Below are 24,435 nucleotides of genomic sequence, written 5' to 3' on the forward strand. Positions count from 1 at the left end.
ATAGTTTATGCATCAGAGATTGGACAAAAGTTACCAATGTCAGAAAAAAATGACTCAATGACTCTAAATTCAGTGGACTGGCAGTGAGGATGACTGCCCTCTAATTCTTAGCTTGTAGCTATCACTAATGTCCTGTTTGACTTTGGGAGTACTTAAATTTTCTCTGTATTTAAAATTTCTCATCTGCAAAAGAGCAGTAATAGAGGTAATGTAGTAGTAGAGGTCAATTTCCGATCATTTGGAGGAAAACCAAGACATCCTCAAGGCCTTCTGTACTTGGAATCCAAATGCAAAGTGCATTAGTCGATCAATCATTCAGTCAGTAAGTATCTATTGATTATCTACTGAGTGCTCTCCAGGGTGCCAGGCCCTATGGGGGACACACAGAAAAGGGAATAAAATTATCATTTTCTTTATTAACTGTCAACAATGTTGGGTAGAAAACAATTAATATGCAATAATAATGAGGAAGGAAATGAATTAATTAATACTTAATGGTTGGCTACTATATGCCAGACACTGTTACGCTTTTTAGACTGTAAGGCTTTTTTTGCATGTTATGTTATTTGAAAAGTGAGCAAGTGCATATAATCAAAAGCTAGACTATAGTCCTTTAAGAGCTATAGAGTGTTGGATTGTAGAGATATCAATGAAGCTACATTTAGGGATGGCTGCACTGAAGTTAGAGAATGTGAACTGAGCCAAAGTTGAACTGTTTTGGAGCAGATGAAGTTGAATATAAAGCAACACATTCTAGAGGGAAAAGATCAAGCCCAAAAGAGGCAAGGGACAGAGCAAGCTGATCATGGTGCATTTATGGGCATATGCTTTCACTAAAACAGAGGTCTTACAGATGGACAATGGGAAGGTAGAGCTGGGCTTTGAAGAAGTCCTCATTTAAAATTTACAGGAATGTCAATTTGGAAGAAAGCGTGTAGGAAAAAAGAAAATATTTGAAATAGGAAGAGGATGAAATTTCTAGAGTAGGGAACTCATGATAAAAGAGGTTGAAGAGAGATGGGTCTGAGTATAGTATATTGATTAGGTTTTAGGGTGCAGCAACTGGACCATTAGATCAGCTCCTTCTGACCCCATAATTCTGATTTCTGCAACACCCAGATCACAGATTTTTCTCTTATCATTTGTAGAATAACATGTCCCTTAGAGATTTTAGATCTGCCATTTGATTTCCTGAACCTGCAGTGACAGATGGCTTATGCAATATAAAGTGCTAATCCTACTTTGTCCAACTTGAGATTTGTCATGCAGAGATTTTCTCGAAAAGAGAACGGTTGTTTATTTGCCCAACCTTTATTTCTCCATTGTCTTCCATCTACCTTTTGGTTCAGGGTTGAGTTGAAACAAAGTCAGCAAAATAATGCCATTAATCCTTTTCCTTCCTTCAATTTCTGGGAACAGTGAGTGCCTGGCAAAGGTGAAATAGGGCCATGAGTCTTGCAGGGTCTTCAAAGCTTTTCCTAGGATAAGAAGTTTGAGACCAAAGACAGAAAGAATCAAAATGAGAGCTGCTATCGCAACTTCCTTCTCTGCACAACTGTTGGAGAGAGATGGAAAAAGGGAGAAGGAGTCAATGGAAAAAAGAAAAGTGGAGACAAAGTGGGTGCTATGAGGTCATGATCTCAACTCAGAAGGAAACCTATTTTCAAATCTAGGAGAGGAGCCATGGGGCCAGTTCAAGACACACACTTGGTTCTGCCATTGCCTACAGCATCTAAGTAGATCCCTGGGTAGCACCCCTGGCAAAAGCTTTTGCCTTCTTCCTTCTTCCTCTGTCCCCCTTCTATTTTTCCATCCCACAACCCTATTCCTCCACCAGAAACCTGTCCTTTTTTATCCAGACCCACTGCAACTGTTCAAAGGCCAAAAGATGGGAGTTCTTGTGGCTCCACACAGGAAGGACTATAACATATCATTTTTACAGAGAGTACATTTTTTCAAGTTACATTTCAGGCCTGCATATGTGTTATGTGTGGATGTATATATGTCTGTCTGTCTGTCTGTCTACCTATCTATATCAGCTATCTAAATATATATTAACCAGATATGTTTCTATAAGCAGGGCCATGGGGGTCTTGATTTCCAGGCCTATCTGGAACCTCACAAATGTCCCTTACTGCCATATTTTGCCCCTTCCTTTTTATCCCTATCCCTTTCACCTTGACTTTGCTCTCCTCACTATCTTCTCCTCTTTTCCCACTCATGGCAGAAAAACACACAAAGCAAGGAAAAATATGGGGACTTCCCTGAAGAAATATTGTCTCTAATAGAGGAGATGTTCTAGAAGGTGGAGTGTGCAGGGCAAACCCCCAAAAAGCACACACTTTTTTCTTCATTAGTTTTGTCCATGGCCTAAAGACTTCCTTCTTCCTACACTGGGATGTGAAATTGGGTCACTTTAAAGAGGGCACTACTCATCAAGGTTCAAGGTATCATTGCGCTGCAGCCCTCATGCTCCTTTCTTGCCTCTCATCAGAGCCGCAGTAGGGATGAAGTAACCTCACCTCTACCAGAAGAGCTAATCACTCTCAGGCCTAAGCGTGGGCCACTGAACACAAGACAGAAATGTTGAGATGCCCCTCTGTGCTGGAGAGTTAGAGGAAAAGATCGTCTAGTCTAGAATCTGGATGGAACTTTCTGAATCCGTTCAAGATTCTGCTTTTTTGAATTCTGATATCAGGCATACACCATCATTTCTACTTGTTCTCCTCCTTCCCTCTCTCTGCACTCTCCCTTACACACACACACACACCCTCTTTATTCTGTTTTACAGCAAAGAAGTCCTATCTAGTTCCCTGTATTTTCCTCTATTTCAATTGCATGTAAAAACATTAGCAATGATTCTAAAGCCATAAAGTTTATGATTTGGAAATAGTATATTCCAATTAGGTAACAGTGCACAGAGCATCTGTACACTGTTTCAGACAAAGTTCTGAATCCTCCATTTCCACAGTGCCCTAACCCCACTCTGTGGTCAATTTCATAATAGGAAATGGCTGTTTTAATAAATATTATTCAAGTTCATCAAGTTCACCCATTCTGAACTGGTCTCCAGATTGCTTGTCCGTCCCTAGCTTTTTTTTTTTTTTTAATTTTTTTTTTTAACGTTTATTTATTTTTGAGACAGAGAGAGACACAGCATGAACGGGGGTGGGGCAGAGAGAGAGGGAGACACAGAATCGGAAGCAAGCTCCAGGCTCTGAGCCATCAGCCCAGAGCCCGACGCGGGGCTCGAACTCACTGACTGCAAGATCGTGACCTGAGCTGAAGTCGGACGCTTAACCAACTGAGCCACCCAGGCGCCCCCGTCCCTAGCTTTTCAATCATGAGTGCCCTGAAGTAATAATTCTCCATTAGCTAATCAATGAGCTTCCTTGTGGGAGCTTTGACATATATCTGAGTATTAAATAGAGGAATGGGATGGAGTAGACACCAACATTGATTTTTTTATATGCTAAGCACCGTAGCAGACACTCACAAATTTAAATCTTAACCTGGTTGTGATAAGCTGAAAACAGAACAGGACACTTAGAGCCAAGGATTTAATAGTTTAAAAATATACTGGTTCCATTTGTTCTACAAGTCTGACAAAGATATATTTCCATGCTTTTTCTTCTAATGCAGTAATATAGTATCTTACCTGTTATATTAAATAATCTCATTCTTTTTAACCTATTTAAAATTCATTTTTAAAATTAAAAAACTTTTTGATCCCTCTTGCTCAGAATGTTTCAGACACATGCTGCTACATCAGACACATTGTACACCCACATTAATCAAAGCATAGAGAAATGATTACTAAAGATGTGAGATTGATAACACAGTCTCTTTAGACATCCAGAGCAAATACCATACCACACAGAAGATAATATTAAACCCACACCCCATCTGTCCTCCCTCAACCTCTCAACAGACCCCTACTAGAAGTTCTTATTTGTAAGCCAAATAAGCCACCACTCAAGACGAGAGAATTTTTTAAAATCTTGTTTACAAGCAGATCTACTTTTGAGTGTTTTGAGTAAACAAACCAAACAAGCAAAAAGAATAATCAACGGCAGATATGTTTGTAGAAACTGCCCAGTGGAAAAGCAAGGAGAATAGAAGTCATCCTTCCCTTGAAAGCCATATTGGTCTCCACCAGCAGTGATGTTGCCATTCACTTTTATGAAGCTCATTCGTATCAAGGCTCAGCAGTGTTTTTGGTTTTTTTTTTTTTCTTTAATTTTCTTGAAAGCTCATTACTTATTCATTCAAGAAATATTTATTTATTATCTAGTATGTCCCATACAAATTCAAAGTATTGGGGATATAAGATTCCTCTTCTCTTGGAGCTTATGTTCTAGGGCAGTACTATATGATACAACTTTCTGCAGTGATGAAGATGTTCTAAATCTATGCTGTCTAATATGGTAGCCACTAGCTACATGTGATTATTGAGAACTTGAAATGTGGCTATCATCATTTAGAAACAATATTTAAACCTTGTTTTAAATTTGTTTTAGTGTTTTTATTTATTTTTGAGAGCAAGACAGAGCATGACCAAGGGAGGGGCAGAGAGAGAGGAAGACACAGAATCTGAAGCATGCTCCAAGCTCTGAGTTGTCAGCACAGAGGCCGAAGTGAAGCTCAAACTCATGAACCATGAGATCATGACCTGAGCTGAAGTCAGACGCTCAACAGACTGAGCCACCCAGATGCCCCAAAAATAATATTTTAAAATTTATTTAATTTTAGTTTAAATTTATATTTAAATAGTCACATGTGGCTAGTGGCTACTATATTAGTACAGGTTAGTGATTTCAAGTGAGAGGTGTGTGCGTGCGTGTGTGTGTGTGTGTGTGTATTGAGAGGGCAGAGACACACATGAATACATACACGAATAACAAAGCAGACAATTAAAATCACACAATTAACATAGGGTGATGCTATATGGAGAGTTTGAGAGGCTACTTTAGAAATGATGGTTGAGGGAGGAGCCAAGATGGCGGAACAGCATGGAAGCTTTTTGTGTGTCTCGCGTCCATGAAATACAGCCAGACCGACACTGAACCATCCTACACACCTAGAAAACCAATTGGAAGATTAACACAACAATCTGCACAACCTAAACCACAGAATTCAGCAGGTACGTGACACGAAGAGCTGAACTTGGGGAGCAAGAAGCCCCAAAAGGTAGGGAACCTCTTTTGTGGGCAGAGAGGATGGAGACTGGGGAGGGGGGAAAGCATATGGGAAAAAGCACCCCTCCCCAAAAGCAGCTGGAGAGAAAGTGGAAAATTGGAAACAGCCGCAGGGGCTAAACTAAAAAGAGAGAAAGGAGAAAGGAGAGGGTTTAAATTCCATTAAGGCTGTAAACAAGGGGAGCGCAAAGGCTGCAACTCTGCAGCTCGATACCTGGAGGTGCTCTGGTGGGAAGGGTGAATCCCCAGGAACAGAATGGGGGCAGCGAGGTCCTCAGGCCACACGGGGAAAAACGGTTCCACTGCTGGAAGGACATTTGGTAGAGACTGTTGAAGCCACCTGGTTCCAGCAGACCACAGAAGGCAGCCACATTCGCTGGTGCTGGGGCAAGGTTGTTGAGGGTAAAGCCTGGTGCCAGATGTGTGTTGTGATTTTCCATAAACCCTGAAAAGCTGCTGTGCCACTATCTCCCGAACTTTTTGCGGGGCGGGTGGCACCTGGCCACAGTCTTGGGGCACCGGCAATAGCAGGGTCCAGTGGGCGTTCCTGGGTGCAGCTGACATTCGGCCATTGCTCACTCGGCCTTTGCTCGGTGAGACCATTCCGCAGAGGGGCGGAGCAGGTCAAAGCCGCAGTCCTTCAGAAGTAAGGGGCCGGGGAAGACAACCGCATTGGAGACAAAATTCGGGAGAGAGGTACTGCCTGGGGCCTGGTCACGGAGAGTGGAAAAGCGGGGAGTGCACGAAAACTGAAGACGGAGGATCGGTGCACAATTGCTGATCCAGGAGAACAGACTGGGTGGCTGGGTGGTGCCATATTTCACCACTCCCGCGCATGCTCTTGCGCACCGACGAGCAATGCAAGAATCCACCCCAATAGGCTAGCAGCGCCATCTAGGGGAGAACAGAGCTGTTACAGCGAGCCCCGCCCAAATGGGCCAACTTCGCTCTTCAAGATCACAAACCTCACCGCCAGCTTGATTTGTGGACTATAAAGAGCTACATGGACTGACCTCTAGGGGAAAATGAAGCAATTTCAGTCCTACTTCAATCTGTTAGCAGGTTCATCCATTCAATTTTCTTTTCTCTCTCTTTTTCCTTTTTCTCTTTTACAATTCTTTTTCTTGAATACAGAAAGAGAAAAAACACATTTTTATTTTCAATTTTTATTAAAAATATCTGTCTTGAATTTTTATTACTATATTTTTTACTTTTGTGTAAATTTTTTCAAATTCTACTTTAGTTCCATCATTTTATTTTAGTCTACTTCAGTGTACTCACCTTTTCAAATTTTCAAACAATTTCCTTTTTGTTCTTTCTTTTTCTTTTCTCCTCTTTTTCATTTCTTTTCTTTTTCTTGAATGCAGAAAGAGAAAAACTTCATTTTTACTTTCAATTTCTTTTAAAAATATTTTTATTTAATTTTTATTACTATATTTTGCTTTTATGTAAATTTTTTCAAATTCTATCTTACTCCCATCATTTTATTTCAGTCTACTACAATGTATTCACTTTTTCAAATTTTCAACGATTTCTTTTTTTGTCTTTTCTTTTTTTATCTTTTTTCTCTTTTTCATTTCTTTTCTTTTTTCTTAAATACAGAAAATGAAAAAATTCATATTTTTTCTTTTTAATTTTTATTAAAAATAATTTTCTATAATTTTTTTCTACTATATTCTCTACTTTTGTGTATTTTAGTCTACTTTAGTGTATTCATTTTCTCAAATTCTCAAACGATTTCTTTTTCTTTCTCTCCCCCCACTTTTTTTTTGTTTCTCTAATCTGTCAAACCACTTTCTACACCCAGACCAAAACATACCTATGATCTAGCATCATCTATTCGATTTGTGTGTGTGTGTGTTTTTAATTTTTAATTTTAATATTTTTTTAATTTTAATTTTTTTAATTTCAATTTTTCTACCTCATTAATTCCTTTTCTCCCTTCAAAATGACAAAACTAAGGAATTCGCCCCAAAAGAAAGAGCACAAAGAAACGACAGCCAGGGATTTAACCAACAAAGACACGAGCAAGATGTCTGAACCAGAATTTAGAATCACGATAATAAGAATACTAGCTGGAGTTGAAAATAGATTAGAATCCCTTTCTGCAGAGATAAAAGAAGTAAAAAATAGCCAGAATGAAATTAAAAATGCTATAACTGAGCTGCAATCACGGATGGATGCAGCAGCGGCAAGGATGGACGAGGCAGGACAGAGAATCAGCGATATAGAGGACAAACTTACAGAGAATAATGAAGCAGAAAAAAAGAAGGAGATTAAAGCAAAAGAGCATGATTTAAGAATTGGAGAAATCAGTGACTCATTAAAAAGGAACGACATCAGGGGTGCCTGGGTGGCTCAGTCAGTTAAGCGTCCGACTTCGGCTCAGGTCATGATCTCACAGTTCGTGAGTTCAAGCCCCACGTTGGGCTCTGTGCTGACAGCTCTGAGCCTGGAGCCTGTTTCAGATTCTGTGTCTCCCTCTCTCTCTCTGACCCTCCCCCGTTCATGCTCTGTCTCTCTCTGTCTCAAAAATAAATAAACGTTAAAAAAAAAACATTAAAAAAAAAAAAAAGGAACGACATCAGAATCATAGGGGTCCCAGAGGAGGAAGAGAGAGAAATAGGGGTAGAAGGGTTATGTGAGCAAATCATAGTGGAAAACTTTCCTAACCTGAGGAAAGACACAGACATCAAAATCCAGGAAGCACAGAGGATTCCCATTAGATTCAACAAAAACTGACCATCAACAAGGCATATCATAGTCAAATTCAGAAAATACTCAGGCAAGGAGAGAATCATGAAAGCAGCAAGGGAAAAAAAGTTCCTAACCTACAAAGGAAGACAGATCAGGTTTGCAGCAGACCTATCCACAGAAACTTGGCAGGCCACAAAGGAGTGATGGGATATATTCAGTGTGCTGAATCAGAAAAATATGCAGCCAAGAATTCTTTATCCAGCAAGTCTGTCATTCAAAATAGAAGGAGAGATTAAAAGTTTCCCAGACAAACAAAAATTAAAGGAGTTTGTGGCCACTAAACCAGCCCTGCAAGAAATTTTAAGGGGGACTCTCTGAGGGGAGAAAAGATGAAAATATACATACATACATGCATACATACATACCAAAAGCAACAAAGATTAGAAAGGACCAGAGAACACCACCAGAAACTCCAACACTACAAACATCATAATGGCAATAAATTCATATCTTTCAGACTCACTCTAAACGTCAATGGACTCAATGCTCCAATCAAAAGACATAGGGTAACAGAACGGATAAGAAAACAAGATCCATCTATATGCTGTTTACAAGAGACCCACTTTCGACAAAGACACCTACAGATTGAAAATAAGGGGATGGAGAACCATCTATCATGCTAATGGTCAACAAAAGAAAGCTGGAGTAGCCATACTTATATCAGACAATCTATACTTTAAAATAAAGACTGTATCAAGAGATGAGGAAGGGCATTATATCATAATCAAGGGGTCTATAGACCAAGAAGACCAACATAAAGAAACTCATTGATAGTAATACCATAATAGTAGGAGATGTTAACACCCCACTCACAGCAATGGACAGATCATCTAATCAAAAAATCAACAAGGAAACAATGGCTTTGAATGACACATTGGACCAGATGCACTTAACAGATATATTCAGAACATTTCATCCTAAAGCAGCGGAATATCCATTCTTCTCCAGTGCACATGGAACGTTCTCCAGAATAGACTATATATTGGGACACAAATAAGCCCTCAGCAACTACAAAAAGTTGAGATCATACCATGCATATTTTCAGACCACAATGCTATGAAACTCGAAATCAAACACAAGAAAAAATTTGGAAAGGTAACAAATACTTGGAGACTGAAGAACATCCTACTGAAGAATGAATGGGCTAACCAAGCAGTTAAAGAAGAAATTAAAAAGTATATGGAAGTCAATGAAAATGATAGCACCACAACCCAAAACCTCTAGGATGCAGCAAAGGCAGTCATAGGAGGGAAGTATATAGCAATCCAGGCCTTCCTAAAGAAGGAAGAAAGATCTCAGATACACAACCTAACCTTACGCCTTAAGGAGCTGGAAAAAGAACAGCAAATAAAACCCAAAACCAGCAGAACACAGGAAATAATAAAGATTAGAGCAGAAATTAATGCTATCAAAACCAAAAACAAACAAACAAAAAAAACCAGTAGTACAGATCAATGAAACCAGAAGCTGGTTCTTTGAAAGAATTAACAAAATTGATAAACCACTAGCCAGTTTGATCAAGAAGAAAAAGGAAAGGACCCAAATAAGTAAAATCAAGAATGAAAGGGAAAAATCACAACCAACACAACAGAAATAAAAACAATAATAAGAGAATATTATGAGCAATTATATGCCAATAAATTGGGCAATCTGGAAGAAATTGACAAATTCCTAGAAACATATACACTACCAAAACTGAAACAGGAAGAAATAGAAAATTTGAACAGACCCACATCCAGTAAGGAAATCGAATTAGTAATAACAAATCTCCCAAAAAACAAGAGTCCAGGGCGAGATGGCTTTCCAGGGGAATTCTACCAAACATTTAAAGAAGAGTTAACACCTATTCTCTTGAAACTGTTCCAAAAAATAGAAATCCAAACTCTTTCTACGAAGCCAGCATTACCCTGATTCCAAAACCAGACAGAGACCCCACTAAAAAGGATAACTATAGACCAATTTCCCTGATGAACATGGATGCAAAAATCCTCAACAAGATATCAGCCAACCGGATCCATCAATACATTAAAAAAATCATTCACCACAACTAAGTGGGATTTATACCTGGGATACAGGGCTGGTTCAATATCTGCAAAACAATTAATGTGATTCATCACATCAATAAAAGAAAGGACAAGAACCACATGATCCTCTCAATAGATGCAGAGAAAGCATTTGACAAAATACAGCATCCTTTCTTGATAAAAACCCTCAAGAAACTAGGTATAGAAGGATCATATCTCGAGATGATAAAAGCCATATACGAGCGATCCAACATTAATATCATCCTCAATGGGGAAAAACTAAGAGCTTTCCCCCTAAGGTCAGGAACAAGACAGGGATGTCCACTCTCACCACTGTTATTTGACATAGTATTGGAAGTCTTAGCATCTGCAATCAGACAACACAAAGAAATAAAAAGCATCCAAATCCGCCAGGAGGAGGTCAAACTTTCACTCTTCACAGATGACATGATACTCTATATGGAAAACCCAAAAGATTCCACCAAAAAACTGCTAGAACTGATTTATGAATTCAGCAAAATTGCAGGATACAAAATCAATGCACAGAAATTGGTTGCATTCGTATACACCAACAATGAAGCAACAGAAAGAGAAATTAAGGAATTGATCCCATTTACAGTTGCACCAAAAAACATAAGATACCTAGGAATAAATCTTACCAAAGAGGTGAAAAATCTATACACTGAAAACTATAGAAAGCTTATGAAAGAAATTGAAGAAGACACAAAGAAATGAAAAAAGATTCCATGCTCCTGGATAGGAAGAACAAATATTGTTAAAATGTCAGTACTACCCAAAGCAATCTACATATTCAACGCGATCCCTATCAAAGTAACACCAGCATTCTTCACAGAGCTAGAACAAATAATCCTAAAATTTGTGTGGAACCAGAAAAGACCCCAAATAGCCAAAGCAATCTTGAAAAAGAAAACCAAAGCAGGAGGCATCACAATCCCAGACTTCAAGCTATACTACAAAGTTGTAATCATCAAGACAGTATGGTACTGGCACAAGAACAGACACTCAGATCCATGGAATAGAATAGAGAACCCAGAAAGGATCCACAAAAGTATGGGCAGCTAATCTTTGACAAAGCAGGAAAGACTATCCAATGGAATAAAGACAGTCTCTTCAGCAAGTGGTGCTGGGAAAACTGGACAGCGACATGCAGAAGAATGAACCTGGACTACTTTCTTACACCATACACAAAAATAAACTCAAAGTGGATGAAAGACCTCAATGTAAGACAGGAAGCCATCAAAATCCTCGAAGAGAAAGCAGGCAAAAACCTCTTTGATCTTGGCTGCAGCAATTTCTTACTCAACACGTCTCGAGGCAAGGGAAACAAAAGCAAAAATGAACTACTGAGACCTCATCAAAATAAAAAGCTTCTGCACAATGAAGGAAACAATCAGCAAAACTAAAACGCAACTGACAGAATGGGAGAAGATATTTGCAAATGACATATTAGATAAAGGGTTAGTATCGAAAATCTACAAAAACTTATCAAACTCAACACCCAAAAAACAAATAATCCAGTGAAGAAATGGGCAAAAGACATGAATAGACTCTTCTCCAAAGAAGACATCCAGATAGCCAACCGACACATGAAAAAATGCTCAACATCACTCATCATCAGGGAAATACAAATCAAAACCACAATGAGATACCACCTTACACCTGTCAGAATGGCCAACATTAACAACTCAGGCAACAATAGATGTTGGCAAGGATGCGGAGAAAGAGGATCTCTTTTGCATTGTCGGTGGCAATGCAAGCTGATGTAGCCACTCTGGAAAACAGTATGGAGGTTTCTCAAAAAACTAAAAATAGAACTACCCTATGACCCAGCAATTGCACTAGTAGGCATTTATCCAACGGATACAGGTGTGCTGTTTGGAAGGGACATATGTGCCTCCATGTTTATAGCAGCACTATCAATAATAGCCACAGAATGGAAAGAGCCCAAATGTCCATCGATGGATGAATGGATAAAGAAAATGTGATATATATATACAATGGAGTATTACTCGGCAATCAAAAAGAATGAAATCTTGCCACTTGCAACTACGTGGATGGAACTGGAGGGTATCATGCTAAGTGAAATTAGTCAGAGAAAGACAAAAATCATATGACTTCACTCATATGAGGACTTTAAGAGACAAAACAGATGAACATAAGAGAAGGGAAACAAAAATCATATAAAAACAGGGAGGGGGACAAAACAAAAGAGACTCATAAATACGGAGAACAAACTGAGGGTTGCTGGAGGGGATGTTGGAGGGGGGATGGGCTAAATGGGTAAGGGGCATTAAGGAATCTACTCCTGAAATCATTACTTCACTATATACTAACTAATTTGGATGTAAATTTTAAGAAATAAAAAATTAAGTTAAATTACAAAAAAAAAAAAGAAATGATGGTTGAGCTGGGAATCTCTGATAGGGTGACATTTTAGCTGAGAGCTGAATGATAAGAAGATTCCAAGCAAAGATCAGGGATAAGCATTCCCACGTAAAGGGAACAGCTTGTGAAAAGCCCTGAAGCGGGAACAAGCTTGATGTTCTAACACCAAGGACAGAGAGAGACCAGTGTGACTGGAGGGTAGAGGGCAAGGGGAGAGCAATCAAGTTGAAGCTGGAGAGGTATAAATGCACCTGTATTAGTTTCCTAAAGCTGTCATAACAAAATACCACAAACTTGATGGCTTAAAAAAACAAATTATATTCTCACACAGTTTTGGAGGCAAAGGGGGTCTGAAATCAAGGTGTCAGCAGGGCCTACTTCCTCCAAAGACTCTAGGTTCTAGGGGAGAATATTTCCTTACCTCTTCCTAGTTTCTGGTGTCTCTCAGCAATTCTCAGTATTCTTGTGGAGAATGTAGAGTATCACATTGTCTTATCACTCCAATCTCTGTCTTTGTCCTCATGTGGTCTTCCTCAGTATGTCCTCTCTCTGCGCCCTTTCTTCTTCTTATAAGGACACCAGCCATTGGATTTGGGGCACACCCTAATCCAGTATGACCTCATCTTAATTTCATCTGCAAAACCCTATTTCCATATAAGGTCACATTCTAAGTTTCCAGGTACATGTGAATTTGGGGGAGGACACCCTTTCACCCACAACAGCACTGATTTTTCAGACTTTGAAAGCTAAATTAAGGAGTTTGGCTTTTATTCTAAAGGTAATGAGATGCCACTGGGGGATATGGAGTAAGAGGGTGACTATATGACTTATGATTTTAAAAAATCATTCTGGCTATAAGAAGATTAGATTTTGGAGAAGTAACAGGGGAAGAATAGAGACTAGAAAAGAAAACATTGCAGGAGCCCAGACATGAGATAACAATAGCCTGGAGAAGGTAGTGCTGGTAGAAATGGAAGAAGTGGGAAGATTTGAGATATGTCTTGGAGGTAAAGGGGATAGAATTGATTGATTAGGTATGGAAATGAGAGGGAAAGATGAATCAAGGAAACTCTTAGATTTGCGTTTTGAGTGGTGTTGCCATTTACATGCCAGGGCAGAGTAGGAATGAGGCAGGTCCTCTTTGGTGATGTTAAGTTTGAGATACCTTTTAGACAGTCATGTTGAGAGAGAAGCTGGGCAATTCACACAAAACTGCAATTCTTAGGAGGTCTCAAGTCTGGAGACGTAAGTTTGGAGTTTCAGGTGAAGAAACTAAGACACAGAGAAGCTAAGGAAGTTACCCAGATCACACAGCTAGTAAGCGGCAGAGCTAGGATTGGAAACTGGGTATTCTGGCTCCAGAACCCATAATTTTAACCACTGTGCTATATTACTTGATAATACTTAAAAGGAACTGAGGATTTTGAAGAAGGAAGGAGGAAGCAGCAGCAACAGGGGCAAGGAAAACATCTTTTCCAGCTGATAATTGTACCTGAATATAAACACAATCCTCTTTTAGTCATTCAAGGGTGCTTTGAGGAACTCTTTAATTTCAATGTGTACATATCTCTGGCCATTTTATTTATTTATTTATTTTAACGTTTATTCATTTTTGAGAGACCGAGCGCAAACAGGGGAGGGGCAGAGAGAGAGAGGGAGACACAGAATCCAAAGCAGGCTCCAGGCTCTGAGTTGTCAGCACAGAGCCAGATGTGGGGCTCGAACTCACTGATCGTGAGATCATGACCTGAGCCAAAGTCAGATGCTTAACTGACTGAGACACCCAGGCACCCCTATCTTCAGCCATTTTAAAGGAGGTGACAGTGTTATGAGAGCCCATGTTTTGTGAAGAACATGTTGACTTGGACGTTTTCAGATATTTATTTAGAATAAAATATGTATGGGGACACCTGGGTGGCTCAGTTGGTTAAGCGTCCAACTTTGGCTCAGGTCATGATCTCGGGGTTCGTGAGTTCGAGCCCCTCATCAGGTTCTGTGCTGATGGATCAGAGCCTGGAGCCTACTTCAGATTCTGTGTCTCCCTCTTTCTCTACCCCTCCCCACCCCCCCCTTCTCTCTCAGAAATAAAATAAACATTAAAAAATAAAAATAAAAACAATATATACTGTGTGAAAATCAAAACCTAACCAGCATTACTTCCTAGAAAAGACAATTACTGTATCTTCCTTGTTGTGTCTGTGTATCCCTGATTGGCTTTCAACGTAATTGGAATATAAAGAATACATCCAATGAGAATTCTGCAATGTCCTGATCAAGTACAATCATACAAAAAGAATTGGTTATTTATACCAACTATCAGAATTTAGTAATTAAACTGCAGCAATAGTTGATGCACTTATAATTAATATAGATCAATTTTTTAAATGACTTATTGCATGACTAGTGACAAATACTAAAATATTTAAGTTTATCATCATTGTACTTACTACCAAAAGAGAATGTGGCATTGGTGGAGAATTCTAACTTCTGAAAAAGAGAAAAGTAGGAGATTTTAGAAAGATGTAGTGTGCATCGTGGACTTGTATTTGGGGACTTTCCTAGCTTGTCTGCCTAAGCAGCCAGCATATTGGACAGGAGGCAAGAATGCACAGTTGTTAAAGGCATACAAGGTTCTGTGCTCTGCCACATACTAGATATGAGACCCTGGGAAAGTCATTTAACTTCTCTTGCCTCTATTCTTACCTACTTCTCTGAGTTATGGTAGGAATAGAGTGAGATAATACACAGAAATTGCTTATAGCACTGTTTGGCACATAATAAATACAATTTTCAATTGTCTCACCCTGTCTTTCTGGCCTGAGCTTGAATTAATTGTCTAAGCGTGAGGTCGCAAATATGTGTTCTGTATTTCTAAACGAGTTCATCTAGACTCCGTTCAGAAGCTCCCCCAGTATGAGAGGGTTCACCCTATGGCCTGACTTTTCTCTCTTCCTTATCTCTGCTCTTGGGAGCTAACTGTTCCCTCCGGAAAATTATTCAAAATCCCTATCGTCAACCAGGAAATTCCACTTCTAGAATTTGCTAAATTTCCCCTGAAAAAGAATTAAGAATTTATGCTCAGATTTAGCTGCCATGTTGTTAATACCAGTGAAGAAATGAATTCAGAAAAACAGTGAACAACAACAGAGGATTGTGTGGACATACTGTGGAGTACCACACACACAACAGAATTTTAAGCAACTCTAAAAAGAATATTGTATAAAAATAGTGAATGACAGGAATGGAGTTCATAACATACATACTTTTTAATTTTTAGAAAGCAAGCTATAATGCAGCATGTATTATCTGGTACTATTGTTTTTAATGTAGAAATAAATATAAGCATAGACAATGTCTGGAAAGTTTTGCGGTCACCAAAATGTAGTGCCTCACATACTCCTCCCACTAACGTTGGAATGGTCTACTAGCAAGTCTGGATAACCAGCCATTCTCGTGTAAACTTAGCCTAACCCTTCTCTTGCTAAACAGAGGCTGGGAGAAGAAAGGAGATGCATTGGCTTATAACTCGAAGGTGGTAATAGCACTCTGCACCTGTCTAATTCTCCTCCCTTTTTTTTAATGTTTATTTGTTGAGAGAGAGACAGAGACAAGGAGAGAGAGACAAAGACAAGGAGAGAGACAGCATGAACAGGGGAGGGCAGAGAAAGAGGGAGACACAGAATCCGAAGCAAGCTCTAGGCTATCAGCACAGAGCATGACATGGGGATCAAACACACAAACCATGAGATCATGACGTAAGCTGAAGTCGGATGCTTAACTGACTGAGCCACCCAGGTGCTCCTAATTCTCCCCTTTATACCTCTCAGTTTTATAGGTTTTTACTTGGGGGTTTCTCTCGTGACAGTGTCCACAGGTAGCTAAAGGAGTCATGGATGACAACAGAAGCAAAGCATTGTTCTATTTCCTGGGTAAGACTTTGCCCATGTCACTGCTTTGGCTCTGGGGCCATTGTCCTAGCCCTGACCTAGACCATTCAAATCATTATGATCACTTAGGGACTTAAAATTATTTAAATAATGAATGATCAAAATTAATTTCCTTGTCTTTTATCATTATTGGCAATATTTTTGAAAAATATTATGTCCACTTTATTATGATACTTTTAATTATGAAATACATGAATTTCTCATCCTTTTTTTAACCATAATAATTGAGAGTGCTTGTTTTAACTTCAGAAATGGAAGGGACTGCTACGTGTTAAGGTAATCAATATTTAAGGTCATTAAATCTTCTTACAATACATTCAGATGCTCATTCCACAGCCTGTGGTAGGAGATTTGTGATTAACCATAAAATTTAGTAGTAAAAGTGTCAGCTTCACGTATTTTAATGAAGATGCTGTAATATTTGTTCCAATTTTTGAGATCACTTTCAGTCCTTGGCATTTGGAAGCAAAGAAGAGCCCTTTCAATGAACACTGCATTTTTTCCAAGGTTCAATGTTTCCATCACTTGAAACTCTAGGCATAAACTAGCCAGTAATTTGTAAATTACTAGGGTACCTGGGTGGCTCAGTTAGTTAAGTGTCTGAGTCAGTTTTGGCTCAGGTCATGATCTCATGGTTCAAGAATTCAAGCCCCGCATCAGGCTCTGTGCTGACAGAGTGCCACCCGCTTGGGATTCTCTCTCTCCCTCTCTCTCTGCCCTTCCCCAGCTCATGCTCTCTCTGCCTCTCAAAATAGATAAATAAACTTTATAAAAAAATATAAATTACTAAGATCAAATTTTAAAAACTAAGATCAAACCATATGAAATTGCCAATTTTGACAAAAGACAGTTTCATATGGTTCATCCTCATATGGAAATAAAGGTATATAAATGATTTTTAAATAAAACCTAAAACTATTTTTAAAGCCTAAAACTATTTTTAAACAATTGTTTTTGGGGTGCCTGGATGGCTCAGTTGGTAAACGTCCAACTTCAGCTCGGGTCATGATCTCACGGTCCATGAGTTCGAGCCCCATGTCGGGCTCTGTGCTGACAGCTCAGAGCCTGGAGCCTGCTTCAGATTCTGTGTCTCCCTATCTCTGCTCCTCTCCCACTCACACTGTCTCAAAAATAAATAAACATTAAAAAAAATTTTTTTAAACAATTGTTTTTACTCAGATGTATTAGTTACAGCAATAGGTTTTTATGTTGTTTGTTTTTAATCTGCAATTTACCAAGTTTTATAATCACACTGGTTCAATTTATGTTCTAAAGGAACTGGGAACCCGGAAACATTAAGTATAAATTATGTAACTTGCTCTAGAGAGTAAACAGGTTAAATGGGCAACTAAGAAAAGAGGCCCAGAGCTGAAATAATCTTTTTATCCATTCAACAAATATTTGTTGAATGCATACTAAGTGCCAGGCACTATGCCAAGTGCTGAGGAATACCAGTGAGCAATATCCTCCTGGAAATTGTGGTCCAGCTTTTTACCTAATTCTATGTAAATATTCTCATGAATATATTTCTGGTTTAGATTTTATGGGACAATTAACTCCAATTTATACGGTTTGTTTCACACAAATAAAATATTATTTTCTATTTTGTGTAAAATTATGACACCAAAAATATTATTTTTTGTAATGCATGAGTTTATATTCTTATTTATGTCCCATTGTGACCTCTGATATGTTTTATTTTTAATTAAAATACATGTGAAATACATGTAACATGTAACATAAAATGTGCTATTTTAGTGATTCTGATAATATGTTTTTTGTCATTATATGGGTAAGCAAAGTGTTAAGTTTGTGTGTACTTAATACTGTGGATCTATGTGCATTGGACACTATAAATCTGTCTAATGAAGTAGCAAAAGTTCAAAAAGTAGAAAACCAAATCAAGAAGACCAGCGTACCCGTTGGGAAACTTGGGAAGCAGAACGTGGTTATCGACTTGGCAGCAAGTACTTGATTACTATCTCCCAAACAGATTTGATCTCATTATAACGTGATGATGAAAAATCACCACAAACTCATAAAATATAATAGGCATCTGGATTAAAGCAGACAGTAAAATATGGTTTCAAAGAAAATGTAACTTCTGTTAGACTGAAGCAAAATTTTATCCATATCACAAATATGCATAATATAGGCTGAAGATCATGAAAGAGTCAACATGTATTAATGTTTACATTACATTGGTAAAATAGTCAATTTTGACTCTGTGTTAACGAATAAATTGAGCACCTTGTCAGTTACCCTTCAGGTGACATATGCAACTTCCTTTGTTCTTAGGATTGTCCACCATTTCTTATAGACAGATACTGCACAATAAGAAGAACAGAAATGTACTCAGTATTTTCCTTACATTTATTTTTGAAATGCATTTTTGAAGAAATATTGCTAACACCAGGCTTTAGGGTTTTGTTTTGTTTTGTTTTTGCTGAACCTATTAATATCTTAGGACAGTTTGGGAACATTATTCTATATGCCATGCAAAGCTATGCAGATTAATAAAAAGGATTTTGGCCATTTGTGGCACCTCACCTTATTTTTTTTTTTAATTATACGAACACTGAGAGTATCTTGCCATCTATGTGGCTGTGAGTGATCTCCTCCACTTCTTATAGATTGGGACACTGAATAGAAAGCTCAAATGACCAGTTAATTAATTCAGGGTTTTCCTTCTTTAGATTATCAACTCTAAGAGACAAGGATAAACTATTTATTTATATCCCTATTGATTTATATCCCTAAATCACCTATCACAGTACATAGCATTTAATTTCCATCTGTGGAAAAGAGGCAGGCTGGCCTAGTCAAACATACCTGGATTCAAATTCTAACTCTACTTCTTACCGGCTAAACAACCATGGGAAAATTTGTTAATCTCAGAATTATTAATCCTGTATTAAATGATGATGGTAACTTGTTCCACAATTGCTATGAAAATTAAGTGAGGTAATAAATATCATGTATCCAGTACAAAGCATGGGCACATGATAAAGACTCAATGAATGTTAGATCCTTCCCCTTACTTCATATATTCTTCATACCGGGTGAATCCTGGAACTAATTATCAAGTGAAGTCCCCCCTTCCCCTTCCCCTTTCAGTACCTAAAAATATTGCCACTAGTGGTGGGTTGCTTTTTTAGTGGAGGTACTACTTCCGGAGGTTCGAGTTCCCTCTTTTGTCAGTATAGACACTTTGAAAAACTTGGTGACCTTTGAGGTTTCTTTCAGCTCAGGAGTTCTTTCAGCTCATCATTCCCCTCCTCTCCTCTCTACCAAATTTCAACTTAACCTGATAAACTAGGCATCAGGGAAAACCGACTTCATATTGCCCAAGGCTTCCTGAGGCAATTTTCTGGGCACAAGCAATTAGCTGCCCTAGGCAAAATTGCACAGTAGACAAAGCTTTCCTCCTCCCTCTCCTGCAGTACCCACCCCCATACCTGCAGGGTTCCTCAGCTGCCTTCAGCCTGCCAGAGCACTCACACCCACCTACAATTCTGACTTTACCCAAGCCTCAAAAATTTTCCCCCTCTCTCTCCATATATAATCTTCTATTCTGTTTTGGGGGGTTAAGCTCAGCTAGGTCATACGAGGTAATCTAATCTAAAATTTTCTGACTGACACCTGCATTTTAAAGAATGTGTTAGCATAAATAGTGAAATATTTATGGGGTATTTCTAAACCCTTGAACTTTAAAATGTCCTTTGTTTACTCTGGGCTACTAGATCTTTCTCTACCAGTTTTATCTTTTCAAAAGATTAGAGGTCATTTCTTATACCTTTGCTTCTGAAATATTATCAATCCCTGTGATAAATTCATCAATGCCAGTAGAGTTCTTAGATAATGTGCATGTGATGGTGTTTTGTTTTTTCTTTTTTTCATATTTACTCTTTCACTCTGTAGTGCCTCACTACCCGTCCTCCATCTATGTAAATCGGGTCTCAAACCAGTGGCCTAGGATTTCTCTAGGGCTCTGGATATGTGCTGCTTTTGGTTATTTCATTGGGCCTATAATAGATACTGAAGCACATATTATTCTTAGCCAGCAACACAAGCAGTTTAGCACTTCTCTAGCCTACGTCACATATTTGTGTTAACTGTACCAAGGCACTTGAGTTTGTGAGCCCCTACTCATCCCTTAAGACCTCCCATCCAAAAGTCATCTTTTCTATGAAACTTTGAGAACCAATCTTTTGCACACTTACAGCAAGTTAGTTGCCTGTTGTTCTGAGGAGCACCTAGTCTTACACACAGGGGCTCCGAATAGAATGGTTGACTGCAAATGCAAAGTAATGGAGTAGGTCTCAGGGCAGAGACTACAGACTGGGGCAGCCAGGAAGCAAGAGCTGTTATGAGATTGACTGGGTTTTATGGGTGTGCCCTTAAATTGCCCAGTTTAGGATGGTAACTCCTTTACATCTAGGAATGTCTAACACAGCCTTGTACCTTCTAGTGCCTCCTAAGGCAGTATTTTCCCTTATATACACAGTGTCAATATTTACATAAACTTCATTCCCATTATGCAACATCATTTCCGCTCCCCCTCTCTCCCCACCCCCACATGTAAACTGAGCTGTTTGGTTCATTTGGACTACAGCCAGGACCCACTCCTTTGTTGTCTTTTCCCTCCTCATGAGCAAAATAAGCAAAGGCAACTCATCTTGCCCTCAATTCCCTCCATTACCATGACTGCCACAAGAGGTTGAACATAATGACAGCAATCATCATTAATAAAAAGGCATAAATTTAGTGTTTGGATCTTTGCTGTGAGCCTACCATGTAGGATCATTCTTCTGGTATTTTGGTAACTGAACCTCCCTGGACTGAAGGTTGAAAGGAGAATATTATTCTAAATCTTATTCCTTTGCAAACAGCATAATGGCAAGATTCCAGCATAATAATACTGGACATTTACATAATGCCCTTTTTCACGGGCATTCATAGCGTTTTGCAAAATTTCTTATGTGTCTTTTTCGATATTAGGTAAGAAGAGAGGAGGGGCGCCTGGGTGGCTCGGTCGGTTAAGCGTCCGACTTGGGCTCAGGTCATGATCTCACAGTCCGTGAGTTCGAGCCCCGCATCGGGCTCTGTGCTGACTGCTCAGAGCTTGGAGCCTGTTTCAGATTCTGTGTCTCCCTCTCTCTCTCTGCCCCTCCCCTGTTCACGCTCTGTCTCTCTCTGTCTCAAAAATAAACGTTAAAAAAAATTAAAAAAAAAAAAAAAGAGAGGAGGAGATGATTGATTCTAGTTGGGGAAAGTGAGATAGGTAAAGTCTGAATCAAAGAAAGAAAGAAGGAAAGACGGAAAGAAAGAAAGGAAGAAAGAAAGAAAGAAAGAAAGAAAGAAAGAAAGAAAGAAAGAAAAAGAAAGAGGGAGGAAGAGAGAGAAAAGAAAGACATCATAAAAGTGGATTCCTACTTCTGAACCTAATGTTTGCTCTTTCCACTGTCCTTCTGATAGCAAAGCGTTTTTCCTTGCCTTGATTCTGCTGTCCAATAGCATCAAGTGAATATTGAAATGCAAAAGAACATTAAAATGGCCTTTAAAATGGGATTCAGTCAAAAGACATGTTTAGGATGTCAGGGTTTATTAAAAATGGATTCCTAATAAACCTGTTTTTAAAAGTTAAGAAACTGATATCAAAGCAAAATTAGGGGAAAATATTAAATGACCACAAAATGAGCTGCATGCTTCTGTTTCCTATTGATAGAAGATATAGGAAATTGTTAGCTAAAAAAAGACCAGACTATCCTTAAATAACCTAGAGGCAAGCAGTAATAAATTGTAATTCATCTGATAAATTTCTCAAAACAAAAATACATCCAGCTTGGACTCACTAGGGATTTTCAGAATACTAGATTTAGAAGAGAAAAAAAAGTACTTTGAAAAAGAAAAGTGGGAAAGGGCGGGGAGTAATATATAGAGTGATTAAAGTCTGAGTCTGATGTTTAAAAAGGCAGTAAAAAGAAGTAGTGATATAATAATAGCCCCAGGGATTTAAAAAAGAATTTCCTCAAATATATCTGAGGGATAAGAAATACTGGAGAGAAAATAGGCCCATTAATAAATGACAAATGAGATGAAATGAGATTTTGAAACAGTTGAGCTACTGAACTGCTTTTTTTTTTTTTTTAATAGATCTTTTAACAAGAAAACAAAAAAGGAGCTAAGGACAGAGAAGGAACAAGGCTTGTCAGCAGAATGCTGATAAATAACAAGCAAAGGAATTCAGTCCTTGCAAAAACTAAGGATTTTCCAAATCAGCAGACTTGGGGGATATGCCTTCTACTGGGGATGAGAAGGAACTGAGTAATTTATATTCTGAACCACATTTTCCCTTGCATCTTCATCTGGCTGAGATGATCAAACCATATCATGAACCCCAGAAACTGCTTTAACTTCAATCACCTGCCATTGCATCCTCACCCCTAACATCCTCAGATAATCTCATGTGCTTTCACAAACATCATCCTCTAGCGCCAAGCACTATTCCAGGTACTATGAATACAAAGAATGAAACATTAGCACCTTTTCTAAATCCTCTTTTCTTTTTCCCTTAAATCGTGTCTAATCCTTTACCTTGGGCCCCTCAGTTTCTGTTCAGGAAACCCACCAGTTCTTTTCAACAAGCACAGGTATAGGCGCACACAGTTACCTTGAAGCATACAAGTTAATATATTTTTCCTTTACATGACATTTACCTATCTTCTTTCCTAAATTGAAGACCTCGAAATTAAATTCCCATGACCTTAAACACAAGCCAATCATTTCCCTGAAGTTTTCAGAAGGTCAATCAACATTCTTCTAAGAAAACATGAGCAACTTTAACTGAAAAAATACTTAATGCATATGGTTAACATTTCAAACTGTCAAAGGATGGATATACAATTAAAAGTAAGTATTCCTCTCATTTTAAATCACCATTCCCCTTCCCTAGAATCACTATTGAATTATTTATGTGGTCTCTCATATACTTTCCATGTACAAACATAGGTTTATGAATATCTTTTTTCTTTTTTTGAAGAAAACATAAACAAGAGCTGATTTTAAATCCTGTTCTGCATTTTTCTTTCTTTTTTTTTTTTTAAGTTGACACTGTATTTTGGACAACTTTCCATATCAGCACATGGAGATCTTTAGAATAGCTACATAAAAAAAATAGCTACATAATATAGTATTTTATTGCACAGATTGCTATAATTTACTTAACAAGTCTCCTATATTGCACATATTGATTGCTTCCTCTCTTTTGCTATTACAATGAGCTGTGCTATTTATGCATCTGAACAAAGGAGATAATAATATACTTTTGTGCAGAGTTAATGCAAAAATTAAATGAGATTTATGTGAAAGCATCTAGAATGCCTGGCACATGTTAGATATTTTTGGTACATGTTAGCTAAATAAATGAATTGAATGAGGGCCCAAATAAACTAACAGTGCTTCCAATTTTGTTTCATGTCTGATGTCTCCACCCCTAGAATGAAAGCCTCATGAAAGTAGGGATCAATCTTGTCTGTCTTCTTTCACTGCTGAATCCCTAGAGCCTAGAAAGTGCCTGCATACAGTAAATGTTGAAATGTATAATTGGTTAATTAATGACTAAATATCATCAGTCATCATTCTTAGTTTACTCTGACCCCCCATTTTAATTTCAAGGTAAAAGGGCCTATTTAAGATAAAAGAGCAGGCCTCTTTCAAGTGACGTTATTCATAATTTGATTCTGAGAAAAGTCAAAGAGCAAGGCCTCTCCCAGATGGGTGTGGAACCCGGGCAACTCAGCCTGTCCTGCCTGTCCAAGCTAATCTCACTTGAAAGGAGGCTGCATGGTCAGCAAGTTTCATAAACCTCTTGGGATATCATTAAAGGCAGAAATTTTGAAAGCGATTTTAATTATATTCAGAAAGTAGGAATAGGTGTAATACCTACATGGCCCTCCCTCCAAGCGTAAGACCGGCGGTGGCTACCCTATCTACCCTAAGGATGAGCTTGTTAAAGACAACCATCATTTGTGAAATAATCACTATTTTCAAATAAAGATCACAGTACAGTCAAGGATTTCTTTATAATAACATTACACTCAT

The 24,435-nt window shown here is 38.4% G+C and overlaps 1 protein-coding gene across 2 annotated transcripts in view; it reads right to left on the reverse strand.

Annotated features, from left to right (window-relative positions):
• Positions 1 to 1,308: 1,308 nt before the first annotated feature.
• LOC144616524 (uncharacterized) overlaps positions 1,309 to 24,435 on the reverse strand; it is a 31,593-nt gene continuing 8,466 nt past the window's right edge. Inside the window, exons 1-2 of one of the 2 annotated variants that reach the window (XM_078447666.2) lie at positions 5,413 to 6,083; positions 1,309 to 1,478 (exon numbers count right to left, since the gene is read on the reverse strand). In XM_078447666.2, coding sequence (XP_078303792.1) covers positions 1,403 to 1,478; positions 5,413 to 5,801 — 465 coding nt within the window. In that variant the 5' untranslated portion in view covers positions 5,802 to 6,083 and the 3' untranslated portion in view covers positions 1,309 to 1,402. Of the gene's footprint in view, positions 1,479 to 5,412; positions 6,084 to 24,435 lie in introns of those variants that run through there. The other variant, XR_013555886.1, reaches the window with a different exon arrangement.

The sequence above is a fragment of the Panthera onca genome, chromosome B3, assembly GCF_046562875.1.
Source record: "Panthera onca isolate mPanOnc1 chromosome B3, mPanOnc1 haplotype 2, whole genome shotgun sequence".
In the NCBI taxonomy this organism is placed as follows: Eukaryota; Metazoa; Chordata; class Mammalia; order Carnivora; family Felidae; genus Panthera; species Panthera onca.